The sequence below is a fragment of the Sinohyriopsis cumingii genome, chromosome 5, assembly GCF_028554795.1.
Source record: "Sinohyriopsis cumingii isolate HCF-2022 chromosome 5, ASM2855479v2, whole genome shotgun sequence".
NCBI classification, from domain to species: Eukaryota; Metazoa; Mollusca; class Bivalvia; order Unionida; family Unionidae; genus Sinohyriopsis; species Sinohyriopsis cumingii.
The window spans coordinates 99,378,978-99,397,517 of NC_142965.1; the positions used below are offsets into that span (position 1 = coordinate 99,378,978).

The 18,540-nt window shown below is 35.0% G+C and overlaps 1 protein-coding gene across 1 annotated transcript; it reads right to left on the reverse strand.

The window, feature by feature from the left end:
- Positions 1 to 1,359: 1,359 nt before the first annotated feature.
- Positions 1,360 to 9,430, reverse strand: LOC149799856 (uncharacterized). The gene is made up of 3 exons (XM_089957137.1): positions 9,022 to 9,430; positions 6,208 to 6,415; positions 1,360 to 2,150 (listed from the first exon to the last, which is right to left on the reverse strand). The coding sequence occupies exons 1-3, from the start codon at positions 9,124 to 9,126 to the stop codon at positions 1,873 to 1,875; spliced, it is 591 nt and encodes a 196-aa protein (XP_089813263.1). The 5' UTR covers positions 9,127 to 9,430; the 3' UTR covers positions 1,360 to 1,872.
- Positions 9,431 to 18,540: the final 9,110 nt, after the last annotated feature.

The following is an 18,540-nucleotide window of genomic DNA, read 5'->3' on the forward strand; positions in this document are numbered from 1 at the left end:
TCTCCAGTAATTCTGTGACTGAAGTTTTTTTCAGATTCAACAGATCAACTGTTCATGTGGAACAGATAATTTATATGTGACACTATGTCTTCAAAATAAGCTTCAGAATGCAAATCAGATTTGCTCAGATTTCTGCCAAAAACAAACTTATACTCACATCACCTCATGGTAGCCATCTCATTAACTGCTAGCAATGAAAACCATCCATGTTTACACATTGGAACATTGTAACCATCCATGTTTACACATTGTAACATTGTAACCATCCATGTTTACACATTGTAACCATCCATGTTTACACATTTTAACATTGTAACCATACATGTTTACACACTGTAACATTGTAACCATATACTTTTAGGATACCAACATCTTTGCTTACACTGCAGCATGGACTTGGTCAGGTACTTCAAATTTGGAGTTGGCTTCTTCAAAAGCTAAGACTGCATGGACAAACACAATCACCAAAATGGCACCTCTGTATGTAAGACTTTAATTACCACATTAAAAATGGTAAGCACTGACCATCAGTGGTAAGAATGTTTACCTTTATCAGGTTTTTAGATGTTATGCATGCGACACAACCCTAAGTCACGTTAATATGCAAAAATGACTGGAAAAAAGTCATAATTGTGAAGATCACTCATAAAAACATTTATATTTCTAAAGAACTCTTCACATAACATCAAAATAATTACTGCAATTTATTTATGTACATAAATACATACATATATAAACATACAAACATACACAAGCGATAAATATCAAACTAATCAAGATATATAGAAATATTGACTGGAATTTCTTCCTTTTAGAGATGTTTTGTAAATAAATGTATATCAACACAATAACAAAATATAAATACAGCGTACTGACATTCACTGTCATATTACCAAGTACTGAATCAGGAAGACAAAATGAAACCTAACAAAAATGAACAATAATAAAGATGTGTATTTACAGAATACACAAAACAAACGATGCAAGACAAACCAAGAAACGATTCTTAATATGACATTCTTTATGAATCGTTTTGTCAGAAACCCCTTTAATTAATTTAATTTAAAAAAACATGATAAACCTGCGAAAAGATTAACAAGCAACTTATGTTAAAAAATATTTTTAATTTAAATGTCATAGGCACTGTTAATTTAAATATTATAATTTTTTGTTAATTTAAATGTTAGCGGTTTGATTAGTGACAAATCATAACAATCCTATGAGTTCCAGGAGCTACCTTCAAGTGCAGACAGGACTAGTCATGGACCTCTTGCTCTAAAATTTACATACTGTTGATATTCAAATCTAGCCCTGGATCCTTTATTTTCTCAAAATGAATTTTGGGGGGGGGGAATAACAAGATGGCAAGATATGTAAATAGAACAGAAAAAAGTAACTTCATATTTACAAAATGAAGAAAATAAAGTGAAAATTTAAATAAAGACATGTTAGTAACAAATGTAATCAATAAAATTGTCATGAATTATAGTTTGTTACTGAACAGCAACAGGTTCAAGGTTTTTTGTAAATTAATGAATTTCTCGTCTCACTGGCATCCCCCATTTTCTGAACAGATCACCAATGCCTGACTGAGTCTAAAAGTAATTTCAGTGTCAAAGGTCTACAGACCATTTTGATTCTATATTAGACGGGTACTGACTAAAAAATTTAAATGTGTTGAACGAAGGTGGACATGTAGACAAGTACTACAGTACAGAATAATTTAGAAGAAGGCATTTGAATGATGGATATGGAAAGAATCACCAAAATACAACATACTTTATGACAAATACTGCTAAATCTGTCCATGTAACAGACACTAACAAGATTGATTTTGCCAAAAAGATCCTACCAGCAATCGAACAGATGCATTCATTTCCATGACAGGATCTGGAACACAATGGGCAGAGCTGCCACTTCAGCATCATCCAGCTTTCTGAGTAGATCTTGGTAACTGATCCCTGTTATGAGCGACTTCTTCACCCTCTCAAGCAAATGTTTATTTTTTTGTGGCCCAACAATCTGTCCCAGAGATCTGTCCAGAATCTCCTGTCCCAAATCTGGATCATTCTCACAAACTGACAGGGCCAGGTAAATCATTTGGTTGACATCTACCTCAGCAGACAATTTGGTTTTGCTGTCATTTGGTCCTGAATGGAATGAAACTTAATATGACTATTAGATTCATGGGTCTTCTATTTAAAGGATACAAATACAGGGACATTTTCATAAATCTGCCTCTTCTTAACACAGCCCTAATTAACACAGCATAGACTACACAGGGCCATGTGCTAAATCAAACCTCCAACCAGCCCCGCCTTTAACACTGCATCCACTACAGAAGGGCCAAATATTAAATCAAACCTGACCTACCCTTCCTTAACACAGCATAGAATACAGAAGGGCTATATCTATCAAACCTCTGACCTACCCTTCCTTAACAAAGCATAGACCACAGAAGGTCCACATGCTAAATCAAACCTCTGACCTACCCTTCCTTAACACAGCATAGACTACAGAAAGGCCACATGCTAAATCAAACATCTGACCTACCCTTCCTTAACACAGCATAGACTACAGAAGGGCTATATCTATCAAACCTCTGACCTACCCTTCCTTAACAAAGCATAGACCACAGAAGGGCCACATGCTAAATAAAACCTCTGACCTACCCCTCCTTTAACACAGCATCCACTACAGAAGGGCCACATGCTAAATCAAACCTCTGACCTTCCCTCCTTTAACACAGCATAGACTACAGAAGGGTCATATGCTAAATCAAACCTCTGACCTACTCTTCCTTAACACAGCATAGACTACAGAAGGGACACATGCTAAATCAAACCTCTGACCTACCCTTCCTTAAACAGCATAGACTATAGAAGGGCCATATGTTAAATCAAACCTCTGACCTACCCCTCCTTTAACACCACATCCACTACAGAAGGGCCACATGCTAAATCAAACCTCTGACCTACCCTCCTTTAACAGAGCATAGACTACAGAAGGGCCATATGCTAAATCAAACCTCTGACCTACCCTTCCTTAACATAGCATAGGCTACAGAAGGGCCACATGCTAAATCAAACCTCTGACCTACCCTTCCTTAACACAGCATAGACTACAGAAGGGCCATATGTTAAATCAAAAAATCTGACCTATCCCTCCTTTAACACAGCATCCACTACAGAAGGGCCACATGCTAAATCAAACCTCTGACCTACCCTTCCTTAACACAGCATAGACTACAGAGAGCCCCCTGCTAAATCAAACATTCAACCAGCCCCTCCTTAACACATCATCATCTAAAGAAGGGCCGATGCTAAAATTAAACCTTCAACCTGTGCCCCTCCTTAACACAGCATCCTCTACAGAAGGGCCCGTGCTAAAATCAAACATTCAACCAGCCCCTCCTTAACACAGCATCTTCTATATGCCAAGTCAAACATCCAATCAGCCTATCCTTAACACAGTAGGGGTCAAATTCCTAGACTTTAGTAAGTTCAATGTGCACTTCATGGGGCAAATTCCCAGACTGAGTACATTGGGTCGAATTCCAAGATTTAGTAAATTCAATGTGCACTTCATGGCCAAATTCCTAGATGGAGTTATTTCAATGTGTACTTCATGGGTCCAATTCCAAGATTTAGTAAATTCAATGTGCACTTCATGGCCAAATTCCTAGATGGAGTTATTTCAATGTGTACTTCATGGGTCAAATTCCTAGATGGAGTAAATTCCATGTGTACTTCATGGGTCAAATTCCTAGATGGAGTAAATTCAATGTGTACTTCATGGCCAAATTCCTAGATGGAGTTATTTCAATGTGTACTTCATGGGTCAAATTCCTAGATGGAGTAAATTCAATGTGCACTTCATGGCCAAATTCCTAGATGGAGTTATTTCAATGTGTACTTCATGGGTCAAATTCCAAGATTTAGTAAATTCAATGTGCACTTCATGGCCAAATTCCTAGATGGAGTTATTTCAATGTGTACTTCATGGGTCAAATTCCAAGATTTAGTAAATTCAATGTGCACTTCATGGCCAAATTCCTAGACGGAGTTATTTCAATGTGTACTTCATGGGTCAAATTCCAAGATTTAGTAAATTCAATGTGCACTTCATGGCCAAATTCCTAGACGGAGTTATTTCAATGTGTACTTCATGGGTCAAATTCCAAGATTTAGTAAATTCAATGTGCACTTCATGGCCAAATTCCTAGATGGAGTTATTTCAATGTGTACTTCATGGGTCAAATTCCAAGATTTAGTAAATTCAATGTGCACTTCATGGCCAAATTCCTAGATGGAGTTATTTCAATGTGTACTTCATGGGTCAAATTCCAAGATTTAGTAAATTCAATGTGCACTTCATGGCCAAATTCCTAGATGGAGTTATTTCAATGTGTACTTCATGGGTCAAATTCCAAGATTTAGTAAATTCAATGTGCACTTCATGGCCAAATTCCTAGATGGAGTTATTTCAATGTGTACTTCATGGGTCAAATTCCAAGATTTAGTAAATTCAATGTGCACTTCATGGCCAAATTCCTAGATGGAGTTATTTCAATGTGTACTTCATGGGTCAAATTCCTAGATGGAGTAAATTCCATGTGTACTTCATGGGTCAAATTCCTAGATGGAGTAAATTCAATGTGTACTTCATGGCCAAATTCCTAGATGGAGTTATTTCAATGTGTACTTCATGGGTCAAATTCCTAGATGGAGTAAATTCAATGTGCACTTCATGGCCAAATTCCTAGATGGAGTTATTTCAATGTGTACTTCATGGGTCAAATTCCAAGATTTAGTAAATTCAATGTGCACTTCATGGCCAAATTCCTAGATGGAGTTATTTCAATGTGTACTTCATGGGTCAAATTCCAAGATTTAGTAAATTCAATGTGCACTTCATGGCCAAATTCCTAGATGGAGTTATTTCAATGTGTACTTCATGGGTCAAATTCCAAGATTTAGTAAATTCAATGTGCACTTCATGGCCAAATTCCTAGATGGAGTTATTTCAATGTGTACTTCATGGGTCAAATTCCAAGATTTAGTAAATGCAATGTGAACTTCATGGCCAAATTCCTAGATGGAGTTATTTCAATGTGCACTTCATGGCCAAATTCCTAGATGGAGTTATTTCAATGTGTACTTCATGGGTCAAATTCCAAGATTTAGTAAATGCAATGTGAACTTCATGGCCAAATTCCTAGATGGAGTTATTTCAATGTGCACTTCATGGCCAAATTCCTAGATGGAGTTATTTCAATGTGTACTTCATGGGTCGAATTCCTAGATGGAGTAAATTCAATGTGCACTTCATGGCCAAATTCCTAGATGGAGTTATTTCAATGTGTACTTCATGGGCCAAATTCCTAGATGGAGTAAATTCAATGTGCACATCATAAGTCAAATTCCTAAGTGGACTAAAGTCAATGTGAACGTCACGGGTCAAATACCTTGGCTGACTAAAGTCGATATGCACACCACAGGTAATTTTAGCTGGTTCATTAAAACCCAAAAGTAGCATCTGGTCTTTAAAACAGTCATGTGACAACTGTGGTTCTAGCTGGAGAACAGGCATGGAAAGTATATGAAAGAAATAAAAGCTTCAACTGGTTTGAAAGAAAATGAAAGCAAGTAAAATGTCATGTTTGAAGACTAATGTAATGCTATGAACATTTTTTGAACATGTTGAAACTTTCTGTGCAGAAATATTTCACAAGGAAAATATGCAAAATAAACCAGAAATGTGTTCATCGAACATGGATGACCCACCACAGTGCCCAAAAAGACCTAAATACAAAACTTTAGCAAGCTAAGATGGATGGATGGACAAGGGGAACACTATGCTCCTTCCACCAACATGGTGGGCTATTCTAACAGGTAGCATCAACCCACTTTTGGCATAGTAGTGTACTTGTAAATTATAAAGATGCATTAGTTTAGTATGTAATATTGAAAGATTGATAATGGAAAATAGCTAGGTGGTAAAATACCATATATATGGAGACTGTATTTGATTTTCACTATGAAGTTTTAAACTGTAAAACCAAACACTTCTGAAAATTGCATAACCAGGAAAATTAAATGCAAACTTTGAAACAAAATCTTAAATTTGCAAAACTGAGTGCATAAATTTCCTCAATATACTGCAGATAGCCATCTGATTTTTGTGTGTCAAGAGAAGACAATGTACCCGTTTTTTGGATGACGTATGTTCTGGAATCAATCTTTCCTGTCTTTTTGGATTTCACTACTGGCGGCTGATCTTGACAAGCCCTAAATACATCACCACTATCATCATGGTGCTCTTCACTCTTGGGTTCCTGATGTTCTAAGGGGGTACACAGAGAAGTGTTGGGTGGAATCAGCTCATCATTTAGACACATCTGGGGACCAGGTTTCTGAAATAATAATAGTAATAATAACAATAATATTAATATGCCATCATCACATCTATTCACATAAAATGCCACCTTTAAGTCTATTTAAGTAAATGAAATGGCATTGAAGTCTATTTAGGTAAAATGACATCATCATGTCTATTTATGTGAATAGACATGATGATGTAGAATGACACAGTGATCACATTCAAGAGGGCTCTCAAAACTCACTTATTTCGACTGCAGGAACAAATAATGTTTCCTACCTTAAATATTCTCAGCATGTTTTTAATGTTTTCTAACTTCATGGTGTTTGTTTTTGTAATCATATCCTTTTATGTTTTTTTCTCTTATAGGAATTGTCTAATGTTGTAAAGCGCTTAGAGCTTCTAAAGATTAGGCGTTATACAAAGTCCTCATTATTATTATTATTATTATTATTATTATTCACATAAAATGCCATCTATTAAGTCTTTATAGGTAAATGAAAAGGCATCCAAGTCTATTCTGGTAAAATGCCATCATCATGTCTATTCACATAAAATGCCATCTGTAAGTCTATTTAGGTAACTGAAATGGCATCCAAGTCTGTTCAGGTAAAATGCCATCATCACGTCTATTCATATAAAATGCCATCTGTAAGTCTATTTAGGTAAATGAAATGGCATCCAAGACTATTTAGGTAAAATGCCATCATCACGTCTATTCATATAAAATGCCATCTGTAAGTCTATTTAGGTAAATGAAATGGCATCCAAGACTATTTAGGTAAAATGCCATCATCACGTCTATTCATATAAAATGACATCTGTAAGTCTTTTTAGGCAACTGAAATGTGCACCTGCAAGTCTTTTCAGGCAATTAAAATGACACCCAAGTCTATTCAGGTAAAATGCCATCTTATGACTGTTCAAGTAAAATACCAGCTTAAGTCTATCCATATAAAATGCCTTCTGCAAGTCTTTTCAAGCAACTGAAATGGCATCCAAGTCTATTCAGGTAAAATGCCATCACAAGTCTATTCAGGTAAAATGCCATCACAAGTCTATTCAGGTAAAATACCATCTGCAAGTCTATTCAGGTAAATGAAATGGCATCTTCAAGTCTTTTCAAGCAATTGAAATGGCAGAAAATTCAAAATCAAATTGATCTACAAAAAGGCTGTACATTTTTATAAATTTGAAGATGGGGGTACTTCTACATATGACAATTGTTTCATGAAAACCATAATGAAGCAAAGTGGAGTCTTTACACTCAGTTGCACAAGTATATTTAAAATCCCCTCCAACAAGATATTGAAGAATTTCAATAAAGCATTCCAGAGTTATGAGGCTTAAATGTAGAAATCATTTCTACATATCATCCAATAAGCCATCTCTCTTGATAGCTTGATGTTGTTGTTGTAGGGTTTAATGCCATTTTTCAGCACACTATAGGTTATACATGGCAGCCAGTATTAAAGGTGGAGGAAGAACCTGGGAAAACCCCGGAAAGAACCACCGACCCATGAGAAGCTACTGGCAAGCTTTCTCACATACCCACATTAGCCGAATCAGAGACTCGAACCCATGCAGACAGAGGTGAGATGGCAGTGATCCATAACGGAGAGTGCTTTAGACCACTTGGCCACTCAGGGCCCCTTTTATAAGAAAATGTATCTTGATTATGCAAGCAAGAGTGTATAATATAAAATAATCTTTACGGATGAAGTGTTAAATGTTAAAAGTTGATTTTCAAAGTTACAGTGAGTACAGGTTTGATCTGTATATTGCTACAAAGTATTGCTGCAGTAATTAGAGTGCCATCAAATTGCCACAGAATCCAAGTACAACACTGTTTTACATATTTTGACTGTACATACTACTGTATGTTAACTATATGTACACAATACTGGTTTCAAGTTGTACTTTAGCCCAATAATATGTGAAAGTTGTTGGAATGGTAGACTCGGGAAATGCTCTCAGGATTTTATCAAAAGAGGGCATTTCTCCCCTTGCCACAAAAATATGAGTTGGGGGAGAACAAAATTGAGGGGGAGGGGGAAACAGCCATTGTTCAACATTTATCCAGTACTTCAATATCCATCTCTTTCTTCCTGCTCCGATCTGTAAGACCCCTACTGAAATCAAAATCTTTGTAAATCATTTCATGTTTATTATGTTTTCTTTTGTTTTTTAAAGTACTGTTAGGAACAACCTTGTAATGGAACATTCTTGGTACAAATTGGGTCACTCTGATGAGCAGCATTACAATGAGGGAACACAATAATCAGCAACAGAAATCACTGAGATATGCACCTTGTACTAAACCAAAGTATCAAATAAGTAATAAATTACCTGCATAAAACTTCACACAAGAAAATTACCTGCATAAAACTTCACACAAGAAAATTACCTGCATAAAACTTCACACAAGAAAATTACCTGCATAAAACTTCACACAAGAAAGTTCATAATTATAATTGTCATGAAAGGATGGGTTAACCAATGTATTTAATGCTCATATACACTATGAAGATGCATCCCTACCAAAATTACAACTAGATGTCCTATATAAAGGTGTCCTTTATAGACTTATTTCATCTGTATCAAAGGATGTCAAGCCTAGTTTCAAAATTATATATATACCTTGGTGCTCTGTGGTTGGCCATTTCTTTCTACTGAAAGTGCTTCCTTTTGCCTCCTGATAGTCCCACTGAGTTTTGGGGACACTATGGAAAGGTGCCTAAGCATTGGAGTCCTCACAACAAAGGTCTCCTTATTCAAAATACAACAGGGACTCTAGAAAAAGTAATAGAGTAAATTATAAATTAGGTGACAATAGCTTTTCATTTTAAGTTAGTAAAGGTGGTCTAGAAAATGTAATAAATTATAAATTAGGTGACAACAGCCATCATTTCAAGTCATTAATGGTGGTCTAGAAAAAGTAATAAATTATAAATTAGGCAACAATAGCCTTGCATTTTAAGTCAGTAATGGTGGTCTAGAAAAAGTAATAAATGATAAATTAGGCAACAACAGCCTTGCATTTTAAGTCAGTTATGGTGGTCTAGAAAAAGTAATAAATGATAAATTAGGCAACAACAGCCTTGCATTTTAAGTCAATAATTGGTCTCAAAAAAGTAATAAATAATAAATTAATCGACAACAGCCTTGTATTTAAAGTCAATAATGGTGGTCTAAAAACATTATTCCCCTCTGTAAAATGCTACTGAAATCTAAGAAAGTAAATTCAGTACATTTATGTCTACCAACTACCAGGATGAGGTCTAAGACATTCACATCCCTCAAATCTATGACCTTTATGACAGAGTTGTAAAGTTACTGGGCAGATATCAACAGTATCCAAGTTTCACTTTCCTAGCATAAAGATCATTAGAAGAAAAGTACAGATGAGAGGGGAAAAAGTTATCAGCAACTTTCACCCAGAAGATAAAACCTTGACAATGATTCTAAAATGCCATAAAACTATGAAGTGCCAGTTTACCATGGTTCACCTCTCTGCCTCAAACTGCATTTATGATAAAAGCACAAAGAAACAAACTTTAAAATATTGTGCAGTGTCTTTAACCTTGAGTTCAATGCCTCAACATTTATTGCAACACATCTGGAAACAATATACAAGTACCATAATGATCAAGTCATGGGACACAACAAAATAAAATAATTGTGTGTAGGGGAGTCCCAAGATTGATATGCGTTTAAAAATTATGGTGTCCCAACACTTATAGATGTAAAAAAAATGTCAGGGCAAAATTGGCAAGTTCGCATTACTGCACACAGCAGTGACAAACTCTTGTTCATTTACTACATCAATAAACTTATAAACTACTATGATTGTTTTTATATTATTTTACAAGTACATATTTTTCCAATTTTTCCAACATGAAATAAAAAAAAGGTAAATAAAAACTTCAGTAATTCATGGGGAGCCTAGAGTTTGTCAGTAGTTATAGTGTACAGATTAAGTGCTTGTACAACGCAAATTTTACATCCCTGTTTACAGGTGTTCCACAAAATACTAGATGTAGATTTTGCTTTATTCATTGTTTTTACCAAATCTCTTTTTCTTCCAAATCATGCTTAAACACACCCATTGCTATTTTATTTATTCTGACCCACGCACACAAGAGTCTCTGTTTTTCAGAGATATAAGCAATGCAACAACATGATGTAAATCATGTGAAATGACGCACATCTTTAATTATACAATTCACATAACCAGCACATTCCCATATTCACATAACTGATCATCATTGATATATTAAGTTTTGTGTTTTGGCTTACCATATCACAAAGTTGTAACTTTCAACACAGTATTCATCTCTGATTTTGGACAGAAGGTTGTTTCAGCATTTCTTTTTGTTTATACTTGGCCAATTTGTTTTGTGTTTTCTGACAGAAGGCTGGGTAAATGTTTCAACCATGAAACTGGCTTGGTAGAGAATTTTTTTTATCTGGCAGCAATGCTGGTACCCGTTTGTTCTAGTCAGTACTGATCCGCACCAATTAAATGTTGCAAAATCTAAAGTGGGTTAAGCAGGATAAGACGCCATGCATAATAGTGGTACCAAATTATTTGGCCCCCATAACTGATATTGGACTATCATCAACCATTGACTATCATTGTCAGTCAAACAAGGTATGAACACTTGCTCAGTTGAGTAGAAATAGACAAAATTTAAAAGGCTTTTGCTGAATAGAGAATTTCGTGTGTGGTGCTAATCATCATTTAAAAATAAATATTAACAAAAGAAGCCAACGATGCATATGGCCTAGAAATAAAGAATAAAGATGGGCTACATCGTAAGTTATTATAAATATAAGAAAGTTATTATAAAACATTTCACTATGGATAAATGTGTGTTACAGATAGTTCAACTAGAAAGGCTTTGTATTGTTCATGGAAAGAGCCTGCTTCCATTATCAAACCCAAGAGACCTGTTGGTCTACCAAGGAACCCAAGAGACCTGTTGGTCGACCAAGGAACCCAAGAGACCTGTTGGTCAACCAAGGAAATGACCTAGAGATGAAGGGAAGGAAGAAGAAAGAAGTATAGAGAAAAAGTGCATTTTGAACCTGAAAATGTCCTAAATCATCATGAGAAACTTGGAAAAGTGTCAGATTCATGATGCAGTGAAAGAAGATACTGACAATGTCAGCGCTCCTTGTGTGTATTATAAAACATTCACAGTATAGCAAAAACTGGAAGTCGTTGATTTTGCAAAACAACATGGTATCAGAGGAGCAGCAAAGCATTTTAAAGTGCCTAAACTGTCAATCTGTAACTAGATGAAGCATGACATTTCTCAAAATACAACCAAATAAGGACACCTGCCAAGAACTGGAATTAGGCCTGTTGCACATGGAAAGGAAATGGACACTAAAATTGCCAAGAGGGTTTTTGTACAGCGGGAGTTAAAAATCCCCATGCCTATCAAAAGAAATTTTATGTATGCTAGAGAGGTCATTGGAAATGAACAAAAGCCAAAACATCCATGGCAGAGAAATTGCCCATGGATTTAGAAGACAAAAATAGCCTGGATGGATGAGGTGCTGATGCTAAAGTGGATACAGGAGGGGCATCTAAAATACACCCGGAAAGAAAGATCCCTTATCACGGATTCACCTGCAGACCACAAGAAAGATCCAGTGAAGAAAGCACTGAGAAAAGAAAATGTCATTTATGTTGTTATTCCAGGGGTAAGAACATCACAACTACAGCCACCTGAAGTTTATAATCCATTAATAAACCTATGAAAGCTGAAATACACAAACACTGGACCTACTTTATTAAGAATGCTGCTGAAATTAGCTAGCAAAAGAGGACTGCACATCAACAATCATAGCAGCTGATAAACAGATTGATCAACTGAATCAATGATGCTATAAAATCATTGATGGGGAAACCAGAAGCTCATCAAAAAGTCATTAAAAGTGTGCGGCAACCACAGGAATGGCTGTGAGGATCATCTGGTGCGTTTCTGAGATCTTGAGCCAACACTTGACAGTGACAATGAGAATGTAGAATTCTATGGGTTTGATTCAGATGACTGTAGAACCTTGAGGACATAGAAAGTAATTAACGTGAACTTTTGAAAGTTAAATGAATTCTTAACTGTGATAATGTTCTCTGAATTACTGTGCATGAAGTACCAGTATGAAAAATGTTCCAACTTGGTATTCAGGCTTTTGGTTTTTACTACAATGCATTCTCTCTCTATATTACTAGCACGATTACATTAGCTAAGTAAACTTGTCTTTACTGATGGTCGCTTACATTAAAACAAAGTAAGTCTGAGCTTTTAAGGTATTCCAATTATTTTCAAAGCATTATTTCTGAAACTTCTTTATCGTATTTTGGAGGTGTTATTCATGTTTAGCACAACTGTCCCTATAATTCAAATCCAAGGGATGTCCTTCATTCAGTTCAAGTCGAAATTTTCAATGTACACGCAGTGATGCTGTGTTGTACTAATGTGCCAACTAAATGTGTGCGTTGAACCCAATGCAATTGTTGTTTTTTCCAATTATTGTCTTACCGGATGCAAATTAACAAGTTAGATATTTACATTTTCAAGGCAAAATCAAAACATAATTATTGGTGCATTGGTACAATATTCTAATGCAATAATGCTTACAAAAATCCACTCTAAAGGAAACACAGCATAACAATAGTACCGAGTTTGTTGCACAAAGATCCAACAGTGCATATTCTGATGAAACACTATCTGATTTGTGTACAAAGCGCAACTTATTAACATGTAAACAATTAAGTGATAATGTTAAAGTTACTGAAGTTCCTAGGGCATCAAATGTATAAATATCTTCTTGTACATAAGTAAATCACATTTCATACTGAACATTCTGATGTATCAAACTCAGTATGTTGTCACTGTACAACAGATGGGTCATTATCGTCTGTTATCGTCTTTATGTATTTATATAAATAATCAAGGTGATGAAAAGAAATCTGTTGAGTCTAAAAACAATACATTGCATAATGCCATGTCTAAAAATCAGTCCTTTGATCAAAACTGTCCTGTGATTGGCCTCCTCAAATGAGGTCTGCAAGTAGTCAACATAAATATCAACCATATCCTCCCTAAACTGAATGAGATTAGATTAATGTTACAGCAAACAGTCAACATTCTGGGTCTATGTCAAACCTTTCTTTCTGATGATATTGAAGATTTGACTCTTCAAATACAGGGGCTCAAATTTGAAAGATAGGGTATCCATGGAGCGTGGGGGTGTTAATCTCGACAGTTCCACAAGTTATATCAGACATGCTGATCTATTAGGGTGCAGAGTATCTGGATTCAACCCATGCCTATTATCAAAGCCAATACTTTTATGTTCAGTTTACAAGTCATCTAGTTCTACAGCTGACTGGATTGATAGATTTGAGGAGCAAATTCAGAAAGCATTACTAAAGGAAGGTTTAGAAACTATTATATTAGGTGATTTTAACATTGACTACATGAAAATTCCATCATTAACATGGATAGAAAACTTTGAAATGTACAACTTTACACAAATAGTTAACACCCCAACTAAAGTAATAGATAAAAGTGCTACTATTATTGATCATGTCTTCACTAATAATTTAACCTGAAAACATTAAGTGAAATGAATGTCCCAGTTTATGCATCAAGTGACCAATATACAGTCTGTATAACTAGACAAGTTCCCAATATTTCTAAAAATGGTTGTCACACTGTAACACAATACAGGAACAGTTTGATGAGGAAAAGTTCATAAATGATTTAATTTACAAACCTTTCTACTCAGCTTGCAATATAGCTGATGTCAAATCTGCCTTAAACAAATGGTAACAGATGTTCAATGCACCAGCCTTACACAAGCATGCCCCAATTAAAACAAAAAAGAGATAAACACCAAACTATACCCAAGATGAATGAGGCTAGGCACCTAAGAGATAATTTCCACAAGAAAAAAAAATGGAGGCATAAAGCTAAGCACCTGATAGGCAAAATAAGAATACTATAAACAGGCCATTGATGAAAATAAGAGTACCAAGACAATGTGGAAGCATCTAAAGGAGCTGAACCTGCCCAAGAACAGTTGTTTTCCCTAGAGACTTAAGCGAAATGATAACATAGCAACATCTGTACACGCAATGTTCAATAATTTCTTCACAAGCATCTACAGTAACTATTTAGAACCAGACGAACACCCCAATTGAGCCTGATGCTCTTCTATCATTTATAAGAGCTAAAATTCCTGATGATAATTATTTGTCAATAGTTAGTGAAGCTGATGTTTTTGATATGCTCAACAAGTTGAGTAATAATAAATCCTCTGGTCTGGATGGTACTGGTCAACAAATTCTTAAAATTGCTGTAATAATAGTCAATAATGCATGTCATAAACTTAAGATTAATGTGTGATGTGATTTAGATTTTTAACATAGCTTTAACAATTTTTCAGTCATATCACTATAATGTCCCTGCAATGTGGCTGCAATTTATAGTGTCATTCTAGCGCTGGGGCATCATGCCAGATATTTAGGATCATGTCCCACCCTGTCACATTATACTGACACCAGGCCGACCAGTTCAAACACAAACCTCTTCATACTAAGTGCCAAGCGAGGTAGATGCTAGTACCATTTGAAATGACTAGGTCCAGGGTTCAAAACCTGCGACCTCCCACATCTGAGGTGGACGTTATAACCACTTAGGCAACCAGAGCACTCCTCAAGTATAATGGGTGGTGATTTTCCAGATACCCTGAAAGGTGCAAAGGTTACATCTATCTTTAAGAAATAGTAAAGGAGGACCCTGAGAATTACAGACCAATATCCATTCTAAAAAATATTATCAAAATTATTTGAAAAGCAAGTAGATATGCAGGTCTAAGAATTTTTTTAAATTTGCTCTCAATTTCATAATCGGGATTTAGACAGTACCACTCATGCCAAACAGAACTTGTCAAATTAAGATATTTGGCTACAAGAAATGGATAATGGTTCCATGACTGGGATTCTTTTCCTTGACTTCAAGAAAGCCTTTGATCTTGTTGATAATAAAATTCTGCTGCAAAAGTTGAACTGTTACAGGTTCGACAATCCTTCTTTAAACTGGTTTAGATCATACCTAAACCAAAAGTCTCAACAAGCATTGGCAATATTAGCTCACAAACTCGCACTATTCACTCTGGAGTCCCCCAATGTTCTGTTTTAGGTCCTTTCCTCTTTCTATGTAAATAATCTACCATTAAATAACAAATCAACAAATAGATTTGTTTGCAGATGATGCAACTTTGTGTACACTGATGTTATCAAAAAAGATCAGAATCAGACCATTTAAGAGTTCAAAATTGGGCGCAACAAAATAAGATGTTATTTAATGAAGGTAAAACAAAGTTATTGGTGAAGTCTGAGTTACAGAATATGTGGATAACCAGTTCAAAGGAGTATAGGTGTTGATCACTCCATGGAACATAACTGTCTCAGAATTCTGCAGTCAGATAAATAAACAATTTTAAAGAGAACACTGAAAATAGATTTGAGAAATCAGCCAACCAGGTAGCCATGACTATGCCCTGGAATTAACGAAGTACAGACTTTCAATGCATCGATTGAGAAGTGGTCAAAACAAAAGATGGTTAACAAGTGAACCTAAAACAAAATGCATGCTTATTGGAACATCTGAAAAAACTTGCAGGTGAAAATATAAACTATCAGCAGCTATTAAAAGTAATTTTTGACAGATGCCTTAAGTGGGAAAAACAAGCAGTCAATATATGTAGGTCATCTAAGACTTCAATGTTTAGTAGAATAAAAAAGTACCCGACAAAAGACTCCAGAATTCTTTACTAGACTTACTATACTTCTATTGACTGACTACTGTTCAACAACAGGGGGAAATTGTACTAGTTCCCAACCAAAAAAAATTCACTAGCTTAAAGAATGAGCAGCTCAGCCGATTCTTGATATCCCCCATTGATGCATCATGGTCAGACATGTTCATATAAAATCGCTAAACACCAACGAGATAATATTTTCTCAAAGCAGTTCTGATATTTAAATGTATCAAAGGAGATGTTCCAGAGTACATGACTTATTCTACAAGATGTCATCTCCCTAGAATCTAAGCACAACAATTTATAAGTACCAAACAAGTTGAACAATTCAAAGGAAGTCTGCAGTTTTCAGGGGCAAAAAATATGGAAATTACTTCCTGCTGATTAAGTAAAAACCTTTAAAAAATGTACATGCAATATTTCAAACCTAACTATCAATGAACAAACTAGAAATTATAACTTATATCCCTTGCTCATTTGCATCTTTTACATTACCATGTTTGTAAAAGTATGCAAAAATGTCTTGTATATGCAAATTCAGTGAACGGAGTTCTCCCTACTTTTGTACCCAAATTTGTTTTATGAGTCAGTAGAATACTGAATCTGTAAACTTGACTGCATGCCACATTTTTGCTGAATAGTCTAAAAGGTATATCTAAGCAGAAGTGATCATTAACTGCTATTTAAGCATGAAGACGTTGCTGAAAGTCATCAAAACAAAGTTATTGGAGAGATGAAACAAAAATTTATATATGCAGTAAAATCTTCCTACTTTCATAATGTATTTTAGTATTGTTAAGTATAGTTAACTTGTATTTGTTGGCTTTTCTATATATGTTGTTTCCATCTGTATTTTGTACTTTACCTTGTCCAAAAATCAAAAGTCTCCCTGACCAGTGACATTTATTTTGTAAACATAATACATACCTAATATTTCTGTAACATCATAGATTAAATATTTCCATCATTATTAATGTAAACATATTACTTGATTTTGAGATTAAGATACAGTCTTGATTCTGTCCTCAGAAAGAAACTTCCTGAATGGAAATTTTCTGCAAGTTGTCAGTCTTTTTAGACAATGATAATTGTGATCTAGGTCAAGTAATGGGTATATAATCTAGTTTATCATATAATTACTCATTCTTGCTTCAACAGCTGAATCAGAATCATTCTTTTTGTATTCATTTTTCTTTTGGGTGGATTTATTTATTCAAATTATTATTCACTGGAAAAACAATGTGCTCAATAATATTCTAGTACCACTACATTAATGTGCAATTACAGTAAATTCATAGGAGGTCTTTTGGATTATATTATAGTACATCACACTCTAGTCCACTGGCACATTAGTATAATTGAGACTACAGGCATATAAAAACATTCAATGTCGGAATTTATTTGGAATACCACTGAATTCAATTAGTACTTCATACATTTGGACTTTTGATAGAACTTTGAGAACTCTTTGATGTGTATTTCACAATACTGCAAGTTCTTATTAAATTTTCACTTTGTATTCTTGGGAAATAAATTGTTTAGCTTTACAAAACTTGCTGGATTTTTAGATCTATTCTGTTGTTTAGTTTATGACCAGAGAGTCATAACAGTGTGCTTTTGTAAATGTGCTTACATGTAAATTGTTATTGCCATTAAGAGAGAAACATTTAAGATATATGAATACTTTTATTTAAAGAAGGCCTCAAGGGAGATTAGTTTCATTTAACCAAGTTACACTCTTTAAATAAAGACATTATTATTATTATTATTATTATTATTATTATTATGATTATTATTATTATTATCCATACTCATCTGGTGTATCAGCTCATGGACATAAGGATTTTGAGATTTTGACTGGCAATGTCCGAACGAGACCATGATGGAATTATTGACTCTGGCAGAATGAAACAAGACTTTTTTTAGTTTAAAGTAGTGCTCAAAAAATTCCATAGAATATCACTGAAAAGTGTGTGCAAGGAATTAACCAACCATTTATACTGTTTCCAGATTATTGTGTTGTTGGCCAAGTATATAATAACAGTGGTTTTACAAGTACAGCTTGTGAGTGTGGTTTTTCTAGACAGAATCGCTGAAGAATAATAAGGCAAGGTCAAGACTTGATAATATTAAGTTGGAAAAATACTCATCGGGATATGCAGAGAAGGTCCATCAGTAATAGATACGTTGCAGAAAGTGTTGTTACCAAGCTTGTAAAATGTAAAGATAGGAGGAAATAAATGATGACTGTGATGTTCATCCTTGATGTCCAATTCATATACAACTTTCATAGTTGTATGGGTATATGTTTGCATT